This window comes from Canis lupus, chromosome 4 (genome assembly GCF_011100685.1).
Source record: "Canis lupus familiaris isolate Mischka breed German Shepherd chromosome 4, alternate assembly UU_Cfam_GSD_1.0, whole genome shotgun sequence".
NCBI lineage: Eukaryota > Metazoa > Chordata > Mammalia > Carnivora > Canidae > Canis > Canis lupus.
Window position 1 is genome coordinate 59,812,848 of NC_049225.1, and position 19,298 is coordinate 59,832,145.

A 19,298-nucleotide genomic window follows, 5' to 3' on the forward strand; every position below is an offset into this window, starting at 1 on the left:
TAGCATCTTCCTTTAATGCTGTGTATAATGAATTTTATACTTGTTTTTTCAAGAGAAAAAAAATTTATTCTTGAAGCTGATCCAAGAGATTCCACTCTATGTACATACAACATGTGCCCAGCTGTGAGCTCTGCTTGGTCCAGAGAAAGTCCCCCGGGGACTCCCTGAGGCCTGGGCCCTAAGTGACAGCCTTGTGGGGCAGCAGAAACTAGGCAGGCGGCCCCCGCCCTCTGGCCCCCTCTGCCTCTCCGCATCTGGAAGCCCCACTGAGAATGCCAGCGGGGGGATATGGCTCCGCAAGCCAGAGCGGATGGTCACCAGAGCTGCTTGCTCTGGCCCAGTCTTGTGGGCTTTGTGCTTTGCATCCAGCCTGGAGAGGGGTCAGGCCAATTTGTGATGGGGCGGGCGGGCGGGGGGTGGGCAGCTGGAGGTGAGGCCCAGGAAGAGGCAGGTGGGAGCTGACCATGTCCCTTCCCCTCGGGTCATGGACTGCAAGCATTCCGTCTTCTCTCAGCTCTGGCTCCTTTCTCCTGAATCAGTCCAGGCCCTCCAGCAGCCTCCCACCCTTGAACCCATGGAGAACGCGGTGGGGCATGGGGACTTAGGGCCCCTCACCTAGCCCTCTAGGGACTGAGACCTCCCACCCTGGGCTTCCTTATCCCCTAGGAGCTGGAGAGGTCCTTATCCCGCAGGCTCAAGACACAGATGGGCCACAGGGATGCAGGGACTGGGTAGGGCAGCTGGTCCAAGGTCATTCCGAAAGTCAGTGGCAGGGCTGGGACTCAGACCAGGCCTCCTAGGCCTTAACAGGATCCACATGGCCAGCATCTGAGTCCCCAGGCCCCCCAGCCCACGAGGCTGGGCAGGAGGCTATGGCAGATACTCCTCCTTGACCGGCATTGGGGAGGAGGCCCCCAGGAGGCTAGCAGAGCTGGGGCACAGGCCCCCCAGGGGTGGCCCAGCTGTGGCGGCGGTGACTTCATGGGCTGGAGGGGGGGGCGGCGGGTGCTGCTGCTGCTGCTTCTTCTTGTTCACTTTGCGCTCCTTTGCCCGCCGATTTTGGAACCAGATCTTCACCTATGGTGGGGAGAGCAGAGATGGGCCAGCTGGTGGGGGACCAAACGGCAGAGCAAGAGGAAGAGAGGAAGGGCAGCTGGGCTCTTCTCTCTCCAGGTGGGGTCTATGGGCTCCCTGCTGCGCCACCACCCAGACTCTTCATGGCCGCTGAACCTTCAGGTCCTCCCTTCTAGAACCTGTCCCCGACCCTAGAGACAACTCTCGCCGTAACCTTCTCTGTCCCCGTTTGTAAGTCCATGCTCTAACACCCCTCCACCAGGAAGACTGCAACCTCCTCCCTCCTTGGGATTTAAACAGTAGTCATCATCACTGCTGCAGCCCATAGCTAATCAGATCCCCTGTCCCCCTCCTGGGGGTCAGGGATATTGGGTTTCATTGCAAGTGGTGAGGATTGGGCAGCAGCTCAGTTTCTGCTGTGCTGTGTGACATGGTCGGCAGATCCAACCTCTCTGTGCTCCTCCCTTGACTGAGTCTCTAATCTGCAAACACCCTGAAGGCCAGACTTCTGGTACTGCTTCTGTGGTTAAGGTGGGGGGACCCACGCACCTGCCGTTCAGTGAGCCCCAGATTGGCAGCAAGCTCTGACTTCCGCCGGATGGTGATATAACGGCTATAGTGGAACTCCTTTTCCAGCTCCAGGCGCTGGTGGTCAGTGTAGACCACGCGGTACTTGTCCTTGGTCCGGGTCTTACCTGAGAAGCAGAGGGGCCAGGAGGAGAGGGGAGTGGGTGAGGGTGGGGGCCTGCAAAACTCAAACAGGGCTCCAGGGAGGAAGCAATCCAGGCCCCCGAAGGAGGACCCTGAGGTGGGGAGGGATGCACATCCAGCCCTGGGGTAACAATCACTCCCCAGGGTCAGGCTTGGAGGCCATCAACCTGACAGGCAAGCACTGCTCTCATGCCCACTTGGGGAGGCACAAGGCTCAGGGATGAGAAGCAATTTGCCCGGAGTTCCACAGCAAGCTGCTGGAAGAGGCAGGGATTAACTCCAGCTCCCCTGACCCACCGCTCTACTCTGATGGCCAGTTCCACCAGCTTTCTCCCAGCAGCTTCCAACACAACAGACACTTGGGAAGCTCATGAAAAACACAGCGTCTAGGGCATTCCCTGATTCTGTGAATTAGAAAGCCTGGGGGGTAGAATTGGTATTTTATTTTCTTTTTGAGATTTTTTACATTAATTAATTAATTAATTAATATTTTTTTAAAGATTTTTATTTTATTTATTCATGAGAGACACAGCAAGAGAGAGAGGCAGAGACATAGGCTGAGGGAGAAGCAGACTCCCTGCAAGGAGCCTGATGTGGGGCTTGATCCTGGACTGCGCGCGGGATCACGCCTTGGGCCAAGGGCAGATGCTCAACTGCTGAGCCACCCAGGCTTCCCTATTTATTTATTTTTTAAACAACCTTTACACCCAAGGTTAGGGCTAGAATTCACAACCCGGAGATCAACAGTTGCATGCTCAACCGACTGGGCCAGCCAGGCCCCTAGAATTTGCATTTTTTAAAAAAGATTTTCTTTATTAGAGAGAGAGAGAGAGAGAGAACGTAGGGACAGAGGGAGAAGGGAAAGCAGGCTCACCACTGAACACGGAGCCTGATGTGGGGCGCAGTCAATCCCAGGAACCTGAGAACATGACCAACTGAGCCACCCAGGTGCCCCTAGCATCTGCATTTTTCACAAGTTCCCAAGGTGGTTCTGATTCAGGATCCTGAGACCACCAGTACTAACACCAGAGATATAGGGGGACACCTGACGGACCTGGGCAGATTGAGACTAATGACAAGCCAGCAGCTCCTCCCTCCAGTGCAGAGGAGAGTGGGGAAGAGCCACCACAGACAGAGGTGGAAGTTTACTGCACCATCCTGGGGTGGGTGCTCTTTACTTCCCGTCAAATGCCTGGCAGCTGCTGGCCCCAAAACCAAACAGAAAGAACGGAGACTTCTTTTGGCCTCAAGGAGCTGGCAGGTACCTCAAAAGGCCTCAGCCCTGGACACCAAGCCCCAAACTGGAGTTGCAGCCGTCTGCCCAGAGCCATCCACATCACTGCCTCTCTGAGAGTACAGAGCAGTGAGTCAGGATCAGGCTTCAAATATTTACTGAGCTCCTGCTGCGGGCCAGTGACTGGGGTGTACTGGAGTACACCAGTGAGCAAAACTAAAAAAAAAAAAAAAAGAAAAAGAAAAAAAAAATCCCTACTCGCAGTGAAATTACCTTCTAGGGGAGGAGATAGATCAAAATAATTTGATATGTTAATGCTGAGTATTTGATGTTAATTGATAAGTATTCCTGAGAAGAAGTAGCCAAGAAGAGAGGACTAGGAATTTGGGGAGGAGACAGCATATGAATTTAAATAGAGTAGTCTGAAAAAAAAAAAAAATAAAAAAAAATAAAAAATAAATAGAGTAGTCTGAGAAGGTCTCACTGAGAAGGAGAATTTAAGCAAAGATCTAAAGGAGGTGAGAGAAGGAGTCATGCAGGTATCTGGGGAAGAGGGCTCTGGGTGCAGGGAACAGTAAGTTCAAATGCCCTGTGGTTGGGAGCATGCCTGACATCTGACATGTGTGGGGGACAGTAAGGGGGCTGGTGTAGCAAGGTGTAGCTCACAGTGCAGTGAGCAAGGACAGAGGGGCAGGTCATCCAGAGCCTTGTCAGCCACTGAAAGGACTCTGGGTTTTACTCTGTCTGGGAGGGGAGCCATTGCAGGCTTCTGAGCCCAGGAGACAGCAGATCTGATGTAGGTTTTAATATGACTCTGGCTGTTGCATGGAGGATAGACTGGCAAGAAGGAGGAAGCACAGATAGGCCTGCAATAACCCAGGAGAGTGAAGGCGGTGGCTTGGCTTCTCTACAGGGCTCAGCCTGAGGCCAGGAGTGGGATTTGAGGACCAGCTGGGGTGAATGTCAGGGCTCTCTGTGGGGCTGCGATCAGAGGTCTGCCTGGAGAGAATATTAAAGTCATGCTTGGCCCGGGCTGGTGCGGGGGCCTGACTAAACACCAGTTTCCTTCGTAAGAAGCTGAGCGCTTGGCTATAAATAGGAAGTACACGCAAGCACTTGCAGACCTACACATGTCCCACCAGGGCATGGTGGGTCTCGAAGTAACCATGGACCTGTTCCACCTCAGCCACTTGCCCCCACACAGCCTGGCCTTGACCTCCCAGGGCCACAGCTCTGGCTTTGCTCGTCCCTCAGCACCCCTGTGCTAACCACCCACCCCTCTTCCAGCTCCCGCCCTATTACCAAGCCCACGCAGCTTGGCAGGACAGTCACTGGGCTCCCCAAGAGCCAAATGGTTTTGCAGAAAATGGGAGACAACAGATGTTTCTGGGCTTTTTTCCTTGGGTTTCCTGCCAGAGCAGCAGAACTGCAGTGGACGCTTCGATATCCACTGACCTCAGCCCACCACCCGATGTAGCACGGGACAACCTCGGCCCTCGGCCAGGCCTGGCCCAGGAAAGGGACAAGGGAGTGGCTGCTGAGGCCTTGGCTCCAGATGGGCTCTTCCTTGGCCTAGAAAATTCAACGCCGACTCAAAAACAGTTCTGCCTAATGCGCCACCCCCAGAGCCCAGCAGAGCTCTGAATCTTCACTGGGCTAAAGCGGGAAGGGCTCAGTTTAGTCTCCTCCTATGTCATAGATGAAGAGACCAAGGTTCAGGCAGGTAATACAGCTGCTGGAGGTCCAGGTTAGGACTTGTAAGTCCTTTCAATCTGCCCTCCTTGTGTAACCAGGGTCACTGAAGCCCTGGGCAAACATGGACTTGCCCGAGGCCATGCCACCTGGTCTAGAGTTCCTACTCTCCACTCTTGGCACAACTCTTTATTGACCCTGTCAGGCTTAGGGTCCAGAGAACTCCCTCAAGAAGCCCCGTAAGCCTTTGCAACAGAAGCTCAAACAGTAAGCAACCTGTCTTCTTGTACTTCTTGGAAGTGAGGGACCAGATCATGGTGAGGGCAGACCCGCACCCACCCCCTGCCATGCCCCCCGAGAGCTCCAGGCTGGGGCTAGATGGTCCACAGGCAGGGTGGACCCTTGAAAATGTCCAGAATATTACAGCCTGAAGTGGGGGGGGGGGGTTGAGGCTCCCTCCCCACCCAAACAGCCTGAGAGGTCACAAGTAGCACTTACAAGATACCTTTTTCCTCCGGCATGCAGTGCTCACTCCCATCCCTTCTGATGAGTAAGTGGGGATCCATCACACCTGTCTCCACAGATGGGGAATCTGGGGCTCAGAAAGGGGCCATCCTGGGGTATCTGGGTGGCTCAGTGGTTGAGCGTCTGCCTTCAGCTCAGGGAGTGATCCAAGGGTTCGGGGATTGAGTCCCACATCAGGCTCCCCACAGGGAGCCTGCTTCTCCCTTTGCCTGTGTCTGTCTCTGCCTCTCTCTCTGTGTCTCTCATGAATAGATCAATAAAATCTTGAAGAAAGAAAGAAGAAAGAATGAAAAAAAAGGAAAAAGAAGAAAGAAAGAAAGAAAGAAAGAAAGAAAGAAAGAAAGAAAGAAAGAAAGAAAAAAAAAAAAAAGGCATCCTTGCTGAGGGCCATCCTGCCTGGTAGTGTCATAAACCCTGGGCTCAGGTGACCCAAACTATAGCCTGACTCCTCCCGGATTTGAGGAGCGAGGGACTAGACAGGAGATAGGGCTCTAGCTGCAGTTATTTCTCTGTTCTAGTGAAGCTGCCAGGGAAGACCCAGCCCTCAGGCCCTGTCACCTCCTCTCTGGGCCCAGGAGATGGGCTGGTGGGCTCCGGTGCAGCTCTCAAATCACACCATTTTATTGCAGAGAAAACGGCTCTGCCAAAGAACAAAACATTTGGTATCACGCTGTGGCCCAGGAACCAAGGAATCCCACATGCTGTCCAGGGAGGAATAATTGCCAACATCCTCCTTGGAGCCCAGCTTGGTAACATCTAGCCTCATTTAATATGCACATACCGGGCAATATGCACATACCGGGCAGCCCCGGTGGCTCAGCAGTTTAGCTCCTGCCTTCAGCCCCGGGGTGTGATCCTGGAGTCCCAGGATCGAGTCCCAGGATCGAGTCCCAGGATCGAGTCCCACATCGGGCTCCCTGCATGGAGCCTGCTTCTCCCTCTGCCTGTGTCTCTGCCTCTTTCTCTTTCTGTGTCTCTCATGAATAAATAAAATCTTTAAATAAAATAATATGCACGTACCCTTTGACCCAATAACCCCACTTCGAGGAATTGATCTCATGGAAAAATGTCCAAAGCCATAGGAGTTTCAAAAGGCACAAGACTAAAAGCAATGTACATGTCTACAAGTAGGATACTTGTTAAATAAGAGATGGGACATCCATGGAGAGCAACATTATGTAGCCACTAAATATGGAGCAATTTCTAGATACATTGAGTTAAAGAAAAAAAAAAGGAAGACCTAGAATGCTGTGAATTGTATGTTACTGTTTTTGTATAACAGTGGGGGATACACACACACACACACACACACACACACACACACAAGCTCATACGTCTGTGTACCTGTAGAGTTCTTTCTGAAAGAATATACAAACCAATAAGCCTCTGGGGAGGATGGAGGCCATAGGTAAGTGAGAGTCTTTGGGATGGTCCTTCCTTCCTTCCTTCCTTCCTTCCTTCCTTCCTTCCTTCCTTCCTTCCTTCCTTCTTTCCTTCCTTCCTCTTTCTCTCTCTCTTTTTTCTTACCATGTATGATATGAATTTGCATTTTTTATAATTACTTCTTTTAAAAGAGAGAGTGAGAGAGCAGGCTCCATGCTCAGCACAGAACCCCAAGGGGGGCTCGATCTCACAACCCTGGTCCTGAGCCCAAATCAAGAGTTGGATGCTTATCCGACTGAGCCACAAATAACAAATTTCTATTTGTAATGACAGTCAGGAGCCCTGGGCTCCAGTGCCGGCTTTGAGCCAGAGTCCCAACTGCCCCAAGCCGCCCTCCCTTCCCCCTCCTGTGAGCACCTGTGCCACCCCAGGAGCCTAGGAGGGAAAGGTCAGAGAGGTGCGTGAGAGCAGCAGGTAAGGGAGAGGGCCCCAGGATGAATGATTTACAGGCGCCTGGGACGCTGGGGCAGACGGGGAAGTCTGGGCTCCTACAACAGGTGTCTGATGGGGGCCAGCCGCTCCCAGCCACCTAATGAATAACCCTCTGGGCCAGATGCCAGTACAAGTGGGGAGGAGAGTGGGTGGGGGGCCCCCTCCAGCTCTTCGGTGGTGAGGGCAGTAGGGAAGACCCTTGGGTAACTCACCCAAATGAGAGGCTTTCTCTTCACTCTGGCTTTGGGATACGAGGAATGGCCCATCCGTATGCATTAGGCTGCTGTGAAGGTAGCACATTCCCCATCTCCTAAAGCATACACAGTGGAGGTCCTGGGAAGCTTTTTAAAAACACAAATTCTAGACCAGAAATTCAGATTCGGTGGGGCTAAAATGAGACTCAGGGATTTGCTACTTGAATAGCTCTCAGGTGACCCTGACATGTGGTTGTTTGGGCAAACCGACCTCGGGGATTGTGCAGTACGGCTTCTCACTGGCTGGCTCATCAGGACTAGTCACCTCACCTTTCTAAGCTTCAGTCTCTGTATCTATAAAATGGGGATAACTATTATTCTAATAATGGCCAACATGTCCATGTGGCAGGCACTTGTATACATCTCTCAATACCTACGAAGCTGTGCAACTGTAATCACCATTTACAGATAAACAGGCTGATGCTCAGACAGGTCCACACACCTTGTAGCTGGGATTTAAACTCAGGTCTGCCCAGCCTCAGGAACAACACTAGAACCTATCACACAGTGTGAGGTCTCCCATAATTACCTCCAACCACCAGGTGGATCATTTTAGAAAAATAGATGACACCTAGCACAGCACCTGGCACTTAGTAGGTGTGCAAGGATGGGGAGTCTCATTCATCTCCAACAGTGGTGGGGCAGCCATGTGGTAGAAAGGCTGGGAAATGGATCTGCGCAATGGGTGATGTGTTGGATGAGACTGTTTATTTATAAGGTCTCTTCCAATTTGGAAACACGAAGCTCCCAATGTTTGTTGATTCTCTGGTTGTGTTTGTTATTCTTGCTGAAAGAATTCTGAGACTGATTTCCCTGTCTGAAAGCCTAGATACCGGGCCTGCCCAGCTGGAGGATAGGGAGCAGGAGCCGTGCAATGGCCTGCGGTAGGGCCTCCCCAGACAGCCTGGGCCAGGCGAGGACAGGGTTCAGCCTCTGCCCCCAGGGCGGGGTGGGTGGCTCCAGGAAAATCACATGGCCTCTGGGTCAGCACTTCCTTTGCCCTCTTCCTACTGCTGGGTTTGTGGCCCTGGGGGATGACACTGCCAGTTCTGGCCCTCAGGGCCTGGAACACCAATCCCCACCACCACCACCACAACCCACCATGCCCCCTCTCTGTGTGGTCCAGCCCCACCCTGGCTGTGCATCACGATCCTCCCCAACACACAAACACACACACAGTATGCACACATGAGTGTGTGTTAAGTTTAACAAGTAAAGCTTGTTAAGGTAAAAATACTCCACCTCCGATCCACCGCACCTGGCTCTCCTGCCATCTTTCTTTCTTTTCTTTTTTTTTTTTTTAAGATTTTATTTACTTATTCATGAGAGAGACACAGAGAGAGAGAGAGAGAGAGAGAGAGAGAGAGAGAGGCAGAGACACAGGCAGAGAGAGAAGCAGGTTCCATGCAAGGAGCCCGATGCGGGACTCGATCCTGGGTCTCCAGGATCACACCCCAGGCTGCAGGCGGCGCCAAACCGCTGTGCCACCGGGGCTGCCCTCCTGCCTTCTTTCATAGCACGTGGGGGGGGGGGGGTGAGGGGGGGGGGGGAGGAATCCTGAACCACTAGCTTGGTCTTGGTTCCAGTTCTGTGCCATCTGTGTGGTCCTGAATAAGCCCCTTCTCCTCTCTGGGCCTCAGTTTTTCCTGTGCATCAGAAGAGGGTCAGCTCCGAGGGCCTGCAGATCCTAAAATTCTGTGTAGCTCCAAGCCCTCCTCTTAGGGGCTGGGCCCAGGCCTGACCATCCTTAGCTAAAGGACTTGCCAGGAGACTGAACTTCTTCAGGCTCTGGACGTGAAAGCAGTTCGTAAAGGGCAAAGAGCTAAGGGGATGTCAAGGAGAGCTGAGCTATTTGCAGCAGGGGATGTTGGAGGAGTCCCTGGGGAGAGGGAGGAATGCCGCCCGATAGGGAGCGCAGGGCAAGGAACACACTGGCCTGGGAGCGGCCACTGGCTGGACTTGAGATGTTCAGTTTGGGCCTGATTCCTCATCGCACTGGCAGGGGTGGGACCTCTGCTGCAGCAGGCCTGACCCGCCTGTCAGATGATGAATGGATTTCCCTTCCTGGGCCATGAGGCTGTCTGCTGGGCCCTGATGGGGTCCTAGTTCCTGCTGAGCTACCGGTCGCAGGCTGCTCCATCCCGGTTCCTCAATCAAGCCCTGGAGCAGGGGGGAGAGGCTGGCTTTGGTGCAGAGGTCCTGCAGCTTTAGGCAGGCTTCTCCTTCCACTGCAGCCCTCCTTTCCAGTCACAGCACCAGCAGGCACTGCCCCTCTCCTCCCAGGCCACCTTGGCCTTGTCCCCTGCCATGGCTTCTCCATGGAGGCCCATGGTCTGGGTCTGGCTTGGCTGGGGGAGGCAGCAAAGAGGACAGAAACTTCAAGATTGGGTAGACCTGTCTGTTCTCCCCCAGTCTGGCCACATGCCAGTGGTGTGAACCCAGGCAAGTCACTGCCCCTCTCTGGATCCCAGTGTATTAATCTGCAAACTGAGAACAGGAACTCCTCCTCAATACACTGTAATCGCAGAGATGAGGGGTGAGAACCTACTGAACAAGGTAATTATGAATAAAAACTAGTCAATGATGGAGATGGAGATGACCATAGAGACAGAAGAGGCCAGAGAGGCTCCTTGGTGGAAAATAAGGAACCCAAAGGGAACAGATTACCTACCATTCTAGGAACTCTCCAGAGGGATTGTCCTGCACCATCCCATGTGACAGCTACTTGCCACACGTGGCTGCTTAAACTTAAATTAACTAAACAGAATTAAGAATTCAGCTCTTCAGTAACATGAACCATCTTTCAAATGTTAGAGAGACCCATGCCACTAGTGGTTAGCATACTGAACAGAACAGATAGTGAGCATTTCCACCATCACAGAAAGTTCTACTGGACAACCCTTCTAGACCAAACTCCTACCCCGGGCCAGATGCCCACAGCTGCACAGCAAGCATCCTAACCCACCTGGGCTTGTACCCTCTGTAAAGGGCCTTGCATCTACTACCCACTTGGATTTTGTCATAGGAGCACCAAAAAAATAAGGCTCTTGGCCCAGAACAGCCCCTCTAAGACTAGCAAACAGCAACTGCATTCCTTTAAGTGTCCCCCACTCCCCTGGCCTGAACAGCTTGAGGCCCCTCTGAGCTTTTCGTAGGGGGCAGGTTCTAGCCTTTCCCTACCTAGGTCATCCCCCTGCAGGCTGGAAGTCAAGTCCCTGCCCAATCGTCTTCAGGCCGCGCTCCCGAGGTCTCATGTTCTGGGTGTGGTGCAGGGAGGGTCTCTGGACCCCAGCCCTCTCCTAGTTCACTGGGTGACCTTTGCAAATCCCCTTCCCTCAGTGCCTTGCTCCTGGTCAGCTCTGTGAGGGTAGGTCCTGGTAGGGACCATGCCATCTTGCTCACCCCATCCCACAACAGTGCCTGACACACAGCGAGTGCTCGACAAATCCTTTGGAACATCTAACACAAGCTTACTGCTTCCTGGTGGGGCTTTACTTAAGTAAATGGCCACCACCCTCCCAATGCTTGGGCCAAAAGCCCAGATGGCATTTCCCGCTCCCACAGCCAATTCATCAGCTGGTCAGCTCAACCTCCAGAGGGCCATCCTCCCAGAGCCTTAGTCAAAGCCACAAATCTAATGTAGAGATGTACAATTCTGGGGGGCAGAAATACCTGCATTTGAGAAAATGCTGAACAGGAGCTGAGTATTCAGTAGATCTGGTTCGTGCTCATAATTTATTTGTTAAATAGTTCATTCCCCTCTCTCCTGGAGAGGGTCAGATTAAAAACAAACTAACAAAATAATTACAAGCTGGGATTAGTATGAAGGAAAGTAAACCTAGAGTTGAGAGCTATATTAAATGGCAGGGGTGGAGGATGGGGAGGGATCTACTCCAATTAGCTTGATAGAGGTCTCCTGCAGGAGGCAACATTTAAGTCGAGACCTGAAGGTCCAGGAGGTTTCTGCGCCAACAATGAGAGGGATGTTCCAGGAAAAGAGAACAGCATGTGTAAAGGCCCTGTGGCAGAGAGTAGCAGAGTAAGGGGCAGCTCCCTGAGAGGACCCTGCCTTGTTCTGGCCAGAATCCTCTGCCCGCCTGAATGAATGAATGAATGAATGAGAGAGGCATGCGGTGAGCCCGGAGAGACCAGCAGAGCTCTGAGCTCTGGGGTCAAGGGTTTGCATTTGATTTCAAGAGCAATGGGAAGTCACTGGAAGATGTTGAGCTTGGAGCATCAATCTTGCTCTCTGTGTTGATGCAGAGGGACCTATGCACCCCTACAAGCTTGGGTCTACTTGCTCTCTGTGTTGATGCAGAGGGACCTATGCACCCCTACAAGCTTGAGGGTCGAGTGTGGCATGGGGAGGGTTCAGCAGGTTAGCCCATGTGGACTCCAGATGCAAACATTATTTCCAAATCTCAGGAGCTCCAGGACAGACACTGGAGGGCCAGCCCAGTAAGATAACGTCCTACTGACAAGTCAGACCCTGCTACTAACAAAGCTGTTTTGAACCTTCACAATGATTCCCTAAGCTCTCAGCAGCAGTATCTGCCAAAGCTGGGGGAAAAAAAAAAACACCCAACCAAAAAAAGCCTTCTGCCACCTTCTAACTGGGTCATTCCCCTTCCCAGCTACATCTGAGAGACGAGGTGTCAAACACAGCTTCGCCTGGAGAACCAGTTTTGAACAGCCTGGCCCCTGCTGTGCCCACCATCCCCCATCAGCTTCTCCCAGCTTTCCAACCGGCCTCCTTTCCCCACCTGGGCTGGGACGCACAGAGGGAGGGGTCTGGGGCTGCTTCGTGTGTTACTTTATTTGATAGATTCCACTTAGGCTGTAGAGTCTGGGTTTGAACCCTGTGGGGCCCATCCTAGCTGTGTGAGCTTGGGCAGTCACCTTACCCTCTCTAAGCCTCATTAACTTTATCTGTAAAATGAGACTAATAATAGATCCTCACACCTCTTAGCGTTGTTCTGAAGCTTGAGTGAGAAAACCCATGCAAAGTTCTTGGCACACCGCCTGGTACGCGGTAAGGACTCAAACCAATGCCACGGTCACCAGCTTTATCACTTGGCGCAAGGCCTGGTGAGAAGGATGGGGCTGACCACTAGTCCTTGAGGTAGATGGAAGTGATAAACAAGAGTGGTGAAGGTTGTCAAAATAAGGGACGCCTGGGTGGCTCAGCGGTTGGGCGTCTGCCTTCGGCTAGGGGTGTGGTCCTAGAGACCCAGGATTGAGTCCCACATCGGGCTCCCTGCATGGAGCCTGCTTCTCCCTCTGCCTCTCTGTGTCTCTCATGAATTAAAAACAAACAAACAAAAAAAAGAGTTGCTAAAATAAGTTGCTTGGAGGGGAGGGAATCCAGGAGGGTTTTCTAGAGGTGGTGGCCTTGGCGCAGTATTTGAACTGGTGAATAGGGCAGGAAGGGTAGTTTAGGTTGGGGGACCCAGACTGGAGAGGCAGGGAGTGTGAGGTGTATGTTTCTGTGCACCTGCTAAGGACGGGCAGAGACGATCATGGGCACTTGATGCACTGCATACCTACTGTGTACCAAGCACAGGGGCTGGGCTTGATGGGCACCATCGCTTCAAGGTGCAATCCTATTGTTATCCTAACATTATAGTGGAAGAAACTGAGGCTCAGAGAAATGATCCAAGTTAACTTGCCTGAGGCTGTGCAGTTTCTCACAGATATGCAGCCCCAGGCCCGAGGCTCCCAGGCAGTGGCCCTTAGCCTCCCCAGTAAGTACTTCTGTATCTAGAACTAGATACTGGCTTCAATAGTGGGTTGGAGCCAGTTCTCAAGAGGGCTCTGAATGCCAAAGAAATGTGGCTGGATTTGATGGCAGTGAAATGGCATATAACAAAACGGGGATTCCACAGCCTTGGGGAGCCATGGAATGCTCTCGAGCAGGAGATGTGCCTTGAAAATCTGGTAATGGTTGTGAAGACAGTTGGGACATCAGAGAGAGGCTGAAGGTGAGAGGCCAAGCTGATGGCTATGGCAAGGGGCCAAGGGAGAGGGTCTGGAATGTGAGGGTGGGGAAGGAGGAGGGTTCCTCCTCCCTGGGCCTCAGTTTCTCCATCTGAAAGTTGAAGGGGCAGGGGGCACCTGGGTGGCTCAGTGGTTGTAAGTCTGCCTTTGGCTTAGGTTGTGATCCCAGGGTCCTGGAATGGAATCCCGCACCAGGCTCCCTGTGGAGAGCCTGCTTCTCCCTCTGCCTATGTCTCTGCCTCTCTCTCTCTCTCTCTCTGTGTGTGTCTCTCATGAATAAATAAATAAAATCTTAAAAAAAAAAAAAAAGAAAGAAAGCTGAAGGGGCTGGACTTACTGAAAACACTGCTATTTATAGGTGCAAACAGGTACGACCACAAAATAGAACCCCTTAAAGTCCTCTCCTATCCAGGCCTGAGCCGGGTGGCAGTAATCAATCACTCGGGTGGTGAGTATTTTGATGATGGAGTGAAGCCCAACAGCCTCTCCCTCATCTTTCTGGTTCTCACTGTCCCTCCTTAGGATAAAACCGGGGTCATAGTCCCCATCCCAGCCTCAGCTATGCCAGCTCCTCAGCTGAGTATTGAGCGTACCATCCCAGGAGGGACAGGCTTCCAACCTTGGCATGAGCTTGCTCAGCTCAGCAGTCGTGGGTCCTATCCCTAGGGCTGGGACCTCAGAAACATGTCAAAGCCAAGATCTCATCTCTCCCTCTTCTCCCAGTTGTCTTACTGTTCCTCACATTGTCCTGTTCATTTATTCAGCAAAATGTAGAAGCCCCTACTAAATGTCATGTACTATGATGGTGCCTGGAATGTAGTGATGGGTCAAATGGATGTGGCTCTGGACCTCATGGGTGTTACTTTGGTGGACTTTGGTAGATGGGTGGGTGGGGAAATAGCAAACACACAGATAAGTGAGTAAATTGAAATCAGTGTTGGTGCTCTGAAGGAAACATGGTGAGGATTATCGATGTGTATAGGGGGAGCCTTCCTTGGGAAATCATGGAGGACCTCTCAGAGGAGATGACCATTAAGCTAAGACCTGAAGGGTGAGAAGAAGATAGGCCTGCAAAGAGTTAGGACACAGGAGTTTCCAGGAAGAGGGAACAGGGTATGCTATGCACAAGACCTGCAGCAGGATGTGGCACATCTGAGAAACTAAAAGAAGGCTGGAGTGTCTAGAGCTTGGTGACCAAGGAGAGATTAGGGAGACTGGGGCGAGGCTGGGGAGGCAGGCAGGGGCCAGGTGCTGATGCTCTACTGTCTTGCAGACTTCAGGGAGGATAGATCTCACCCTAAATATAATGGGAAACCATTGGAAAAATTTTAACTGACTCATCCAATATTTATCCCAGCTCAGCCTCCACTTGTGTGAAATTAGAACACTTCTTACAGTCTCTGGGCTTTAGTTCTCAATGGTACGTTTGGTCTCTAAATGTCCAGTTCAAGTATTCTAGAGTGCTAGAGGCTCAGATGCAGGAGAGAAGGGGCTGGCAAGAAAACCTGGTACCACAAGACCAGGTGGCCAGCAACATTTGCTGTGGGGGAAGGGGGTGCGGGGGTGGGTGTTGGCATGTACCCACCTTCCCTTTGCCATCCCAGACAACAGCATTACACAGGCAATATCCTAGACACCCTGGATCTTCACTGCCCAGGAGAAACTGAGGCCAAGGTGTGTGTGTTGGTGGGGGCGGGGGGGGGGGGGGGCAGGCGGCACGGCCTGGCCGACTCTCTCAGGGAGGGTCTGTAACTCCATCCTGATTCTGCCAATTATGCTTCATCTCAGGAACACTGGTTGGAGTCAGATGTCCCCGGGCAGACAGGCAGCAGCTTCCAGTTTCTAGAAAGCTGACAATCCTGAGTCCTCAGCAGAATGGGTCTCTGGGGCAGCCACTTTGCTTAGGAGTCTGCAAACTTCCCTTGGCTCTCCCTCTTTTTACTTTCTGGGGGTAAAGGAGGAAAAATTTTTTGCCTTTGGGCAGACTTATTGCTAGGCCCCTACCTGCCCAGGAACAACAGTTTCCAAATGACTTTTGAGACCAGAGGCTGAGCGGAATTCAACACAACTCCTGTCCCCAACATCACACAGCCTGAAAGCTCCCCCGAGGCCTCCCACCAGTCCTCTGATCCCCACTGGCACACCGTCTCCACGTCCTTGCTCCTGAGGAACTCCTCCTCCATCTGGAACCCACCCTGCCATCTCCAAAGTTGCCTGATGAGCAGGAACCAGCAAGTGGAATAGAGGAGTAGGAAAAGCAGGCTTCCTTCTCCAGGGAACAGACACAAAACCCAGGGGAATCTGTGGCCCCAGACACCTCCTCTCATTTAATCTAATGCAGGGTTCTCAACCGGGGTTAATGGAGAAGTCCTTAGGGAGCTTCTAGAACCCCTAAAATTGTCTGCTGAATTAGGCAACACTTTTTTTCTAGAGAGATTTGTATTTTCCACCAGATTTTCCAAAGGGGTCCTTTTATAACTTAAAGAAAAGTACAAGACCCTTCCTTATCATGTCACAGGTGGTAAAACTGAGATGCAGAAAAGATGACTAATTTAAGAGAAGCTGCTGTTGAGAGGATGAGAACACAGGCTTGGTGGTCAATCTGCCAGGGTTCAAGTCCCAGCCTCCACCTCCACCTCCATTCCATTTACTCGTCATATGGCCTCGTGCAAGGATTTAAGCTCTCTAGGCCACAGATTTTTCAAGTTAAAAATGAGGATGATAATAGTACCTACAATAATGTTGTGAGAATTAATGCAAGATCTTAGGTCAGTGCCTGGTCCATTCATTAGTAAGTGGTCCTTAAAGATTAGCTGTTACTGTTTAGCCAAGGTCACACAAATGAGAGGCCTCCAGAGGCAGATAGGAGCTTCTGTGTCCCTGGGACTTCCAAGAAGGTGCTCAGATTATAGCCAGATCTCCCCAGCATCTGTCCCAGGAGTGAGGAGTGTGTGCAGGGGACATGGGGGTGAAGAGAGAGAGAGGAGGTGGGGGAAGTCCCAGGCTCCCTCCCAGCTGGGGGAAGGGGGGAGGGGACAGACATCAAAGGGTGGGCAGGCCGACTTCCCGCCCCTAAGGCCAGGTGGCCTTTGTCAGGACAGGCCGGACACAGTCGGGACAATGGGGTATCGTGTTCACTTTCCGGCCAACAGGAGTCACTACCGAGCTAAGGCGCAGCCTGTTACATGACAAAGGGGGGACCTATAAAGGAGGTCAGTCCGCCCCTCATTAAAGCTGGCCCTTTGTCCTGCCCCCTCCTCTGCCTTTGAAGAGGGTGGATCAGAGAGGCCTGCCTGGGGGCAGGAGGTTCACAGTCTCAGGAGCCAAACAGTAGCCACCTTCCCAACTGCTCCTGCTTTCCCCTCCCCCAGGGTCAAGAGTTCAGGGAGGGCCCTGGGATGGCAAGGTATGGACCCCCCACCCCAATCTAACCACAGAGGGCTCTTTTCTGGTCCAAAGGATAGGAGCCACCAGTCGATTCACTGTACCCATGGGGATACTGAGCCTTGGAAAGGCAGGGGGCCCGCCTGTGCACGCCATCAGGGCATCGCCCGTCCTGGGGAGGGTTCACAGCTTACTCCGGGGTTGGGATGGGCTGGGAGCAACGGATGACGACCGGGGCCAGTGTTGCTAACGAGCCCTGGGGTAAGTCTGGGGACCTGCGTCCTAGTTCAGGCCGTGCCAGGCCACCACGGGCACGTTTCTTCACGTCTCCGGGCCTCCGATCCCTCTCTGTAGGGGACGGGCTGTGCTTTACCAAGGCTGGCAGCCTGGGATTCCGAAGGGGGGAGCTGGGCGAGCAGCACTCCAGGGCCACGGTGGTCAGGGAGGCCCAGCGGGCGCCCTCGCGGGCCGGGGCAGGGGTCAGCCAGGGGCGGCTGGGCCTCGCCCTGGCACCTGCCGGTGCCGGGGAAGCGTCCGGAGGCGCAGGGCGAGGGAGGAGGGGTCCTTACCGCTGCCACCGCCGCCTCCGGCCGCCACGCTGCGCCGCATCCACTCGTAGGGCGTCCGCCTTTGCGCTCCGGGCGAGGACGGGGCGCCCGGGCCGCCGAGGGGCTGCGCCAGGAGGCTGGGGCCGGGCCCAGGGGGCGCGGGCACCGGGCTGAAGTCCGGAGGGGGCCCGAATGCCAGCGGGGCCGGGCTGGCGGCGGGGGCCGCGGGGCCTGGGCCGTAGGCGGCGGCCCAGTCGTCCTTGGGCGCCGAGAAGGGCGCGCTCCAGGCCGCGGAGGGTGCGGGGGCCGGCTCCGCGTGGGAGTAGCCGGCGAAGTCGGGGTACTGCGGGGGTCCCGGGGGCGCAGGCGGGGGGCCGTAGGCCTGCGGGCCCAGGCCGAGGCCCGCGGGCCTGGCGGGCCCGGGGTAGGCCGGGGAGTCCTTGTCCAGCACATAGCCCACGTACATGGTGGCCGCGGGGGCCCGCGCGCATGCTGCGCCCCCAGCCGCCGCCCGGCCGCCCCGACGAGCAGACTGCTCACCTGGCCTCGCGGGCCCGGCCGCCGCGCCCGCCCCACCCAGGCCTTTTATAGCTCCGGGCGCCCGCGGCCCCAGCCCGGGCGGGTTTGCATTTCAAAGCGGGGGGAGCCTCAGGGCCGCGAATCAAAGGGGGAAACCCGTCGGGGGCGGGGGGTTCAAAAGGAGACAAATTGCCGCCCCAAGCGGGAGGTGGACGGGCCGGGGCCTGGAGGGGTGGGGGCGCGGGGTGGGGGCGCGGGGCGCGGGGCGCGGGGGCGCGTCCTGGGCGAGCGTCCGAGGCGGCGCCAGGTGTGGGATCGTCCTCGCCGGCCGCCGCGTGGACCGCCCGTGACCCCATCTCTCAGGGGGAGAAAAGGGATCCGAGGGGCGGCGGGGGTGGGGGGGTGGGGGGCCCCGGGCCAGTGTCGCACAGCCACATCGGGCCGGCGGCGCCCTCCGCAGTGACCAGCTTGAGGTGAGGGGGCAACCTGACTTCAAACAGTTCCCTCGTAAGGTAGAATCTTGGGGGTGGGGGGGGGGGGGCGGGAGGGGTCACGACCCCTCTGAGCCTCCTATGAAAGCTCTGGATGTTTTTCCCGGGAAAATGCACATATATGCACATACACGAGTCTGCATACAACTGGGGAGTTTCCCTGAGTTGACCCTCCAGAGAAAGTTCTTAAAGAGGTAGGGAAGTGGCGTCTTTGCAAGACATTCTAGGCAGTTTCTCACAATTCTCTTGACAAACCCTTTCAACCTCCCCCAACCCGCCTTTTATTTTAATGAGAAGTTTCAAGCATACACAAAAATGGAACTTGCAGTGAACCACTATATGCTCATCACCCAGCTCCAACCATTATCAAGATTTTGTAAGTTATTTCATCCACTCCCCTCCTTTTTTTGCTAGAGTATTTTAGAACAAATCTCCAACATTGTGTCATTTTACCCCTACATACTTCAGCATGCATCCCTAAAACACGTGGACGCTTTCTTACATAATATGCCATTAACACATCTAACAGAATTAACACAAATTCTTGAGTATTATCTAACACTCAGTTCGTATGCAAAATACTCCAGTTGATTCAAACGTGTCTTTTTAACAGTTGGTTTGTGTGAATCAGGATCTAAAAGCCCTGATTCATTTATTATAGCTGGGGCCCAGTGGTATTTTTAAATGCATCTTGCACCCCCTTCCTCTGTTAAAGACTGGTACTTATTTCATAGCTACCCCAGAGGGCGTGCACAAAACAGGTGAGGAGCTGGGAGCGAGCGAGTAGCAAGGTTGGAAGATGTGAGGAAGGATTCGTGAAGGACAAGGCTCTGGGTCAGGAAGTCTTGGGACAATGGGTTCCCTTTCCACAGTGGGGGTTCAGTGCCAACAAGCTGCACAGAAGCCCCCCCCCCCGCCCCCGATGATGACTGATCCTCCAACATTTCCTGGGGATACCCTTAATGTGCAGAGTCATGTGGCCCCCAAAAGGTGA

General features: G+C 53.7%; 1 protein-coding gene across 1 annotated transcript; it reads right to left on the bottom strand.

Moving 5' to 3' along the window:
* Nucleotides 1-43: 43 nt before the first annotated feature.
* On the bottom strand, nt 44-17,800 carry CDX1 (caudal type homeobox 1). The gene is made up of 3 exons (XM_038533753.1): nt 17,316-17,800; nt 1,624-1,769; nt 44-1,077 (listed from the first exon to the last, which is right to left on the bottom strand). Exons 1-3 carry the CDS (start codon nt 17,758-17,760, stop codon nt 871-873), a joined length of 798 nt encoding a protein of 265 aa, XP_038389681.1. The 5' UTR covers nt 17,761-17,800; the 3' UTR covers nt 44-870.
* Between the last annotated feature and the right edge of the window lie 1,498 nt (nt 17,801-19,298).

What these genes read in the sequence shown, in the direction of transcription:
- CDX1 (XM_038533753.1), bottom strand. Translation starts at nt 17,760, where the DNA reads ATGTACGTGGGCTATGTGCTGGACAAGGACTCCCCGGCCTACCCCGGG. An exon ending in CGGAGGCGGCGGTGGCAGCG is followed by an intron (nt 1,770 to 17,315) that starts GTAAGGACCCCT and finishes TCTGCTTCTCAG; the next exon opens with GTAAGACCCGGACCAAGGAC. An exon ending in TGGGGCTCACTGAACGGCAG is followed by an intron (nt 1,078 to 1,623) that starts GTGCGTGGGTCC and finishes TCCCCACCATAG; the next exon opens with GTGAAGATCTGGTTCCAAAA.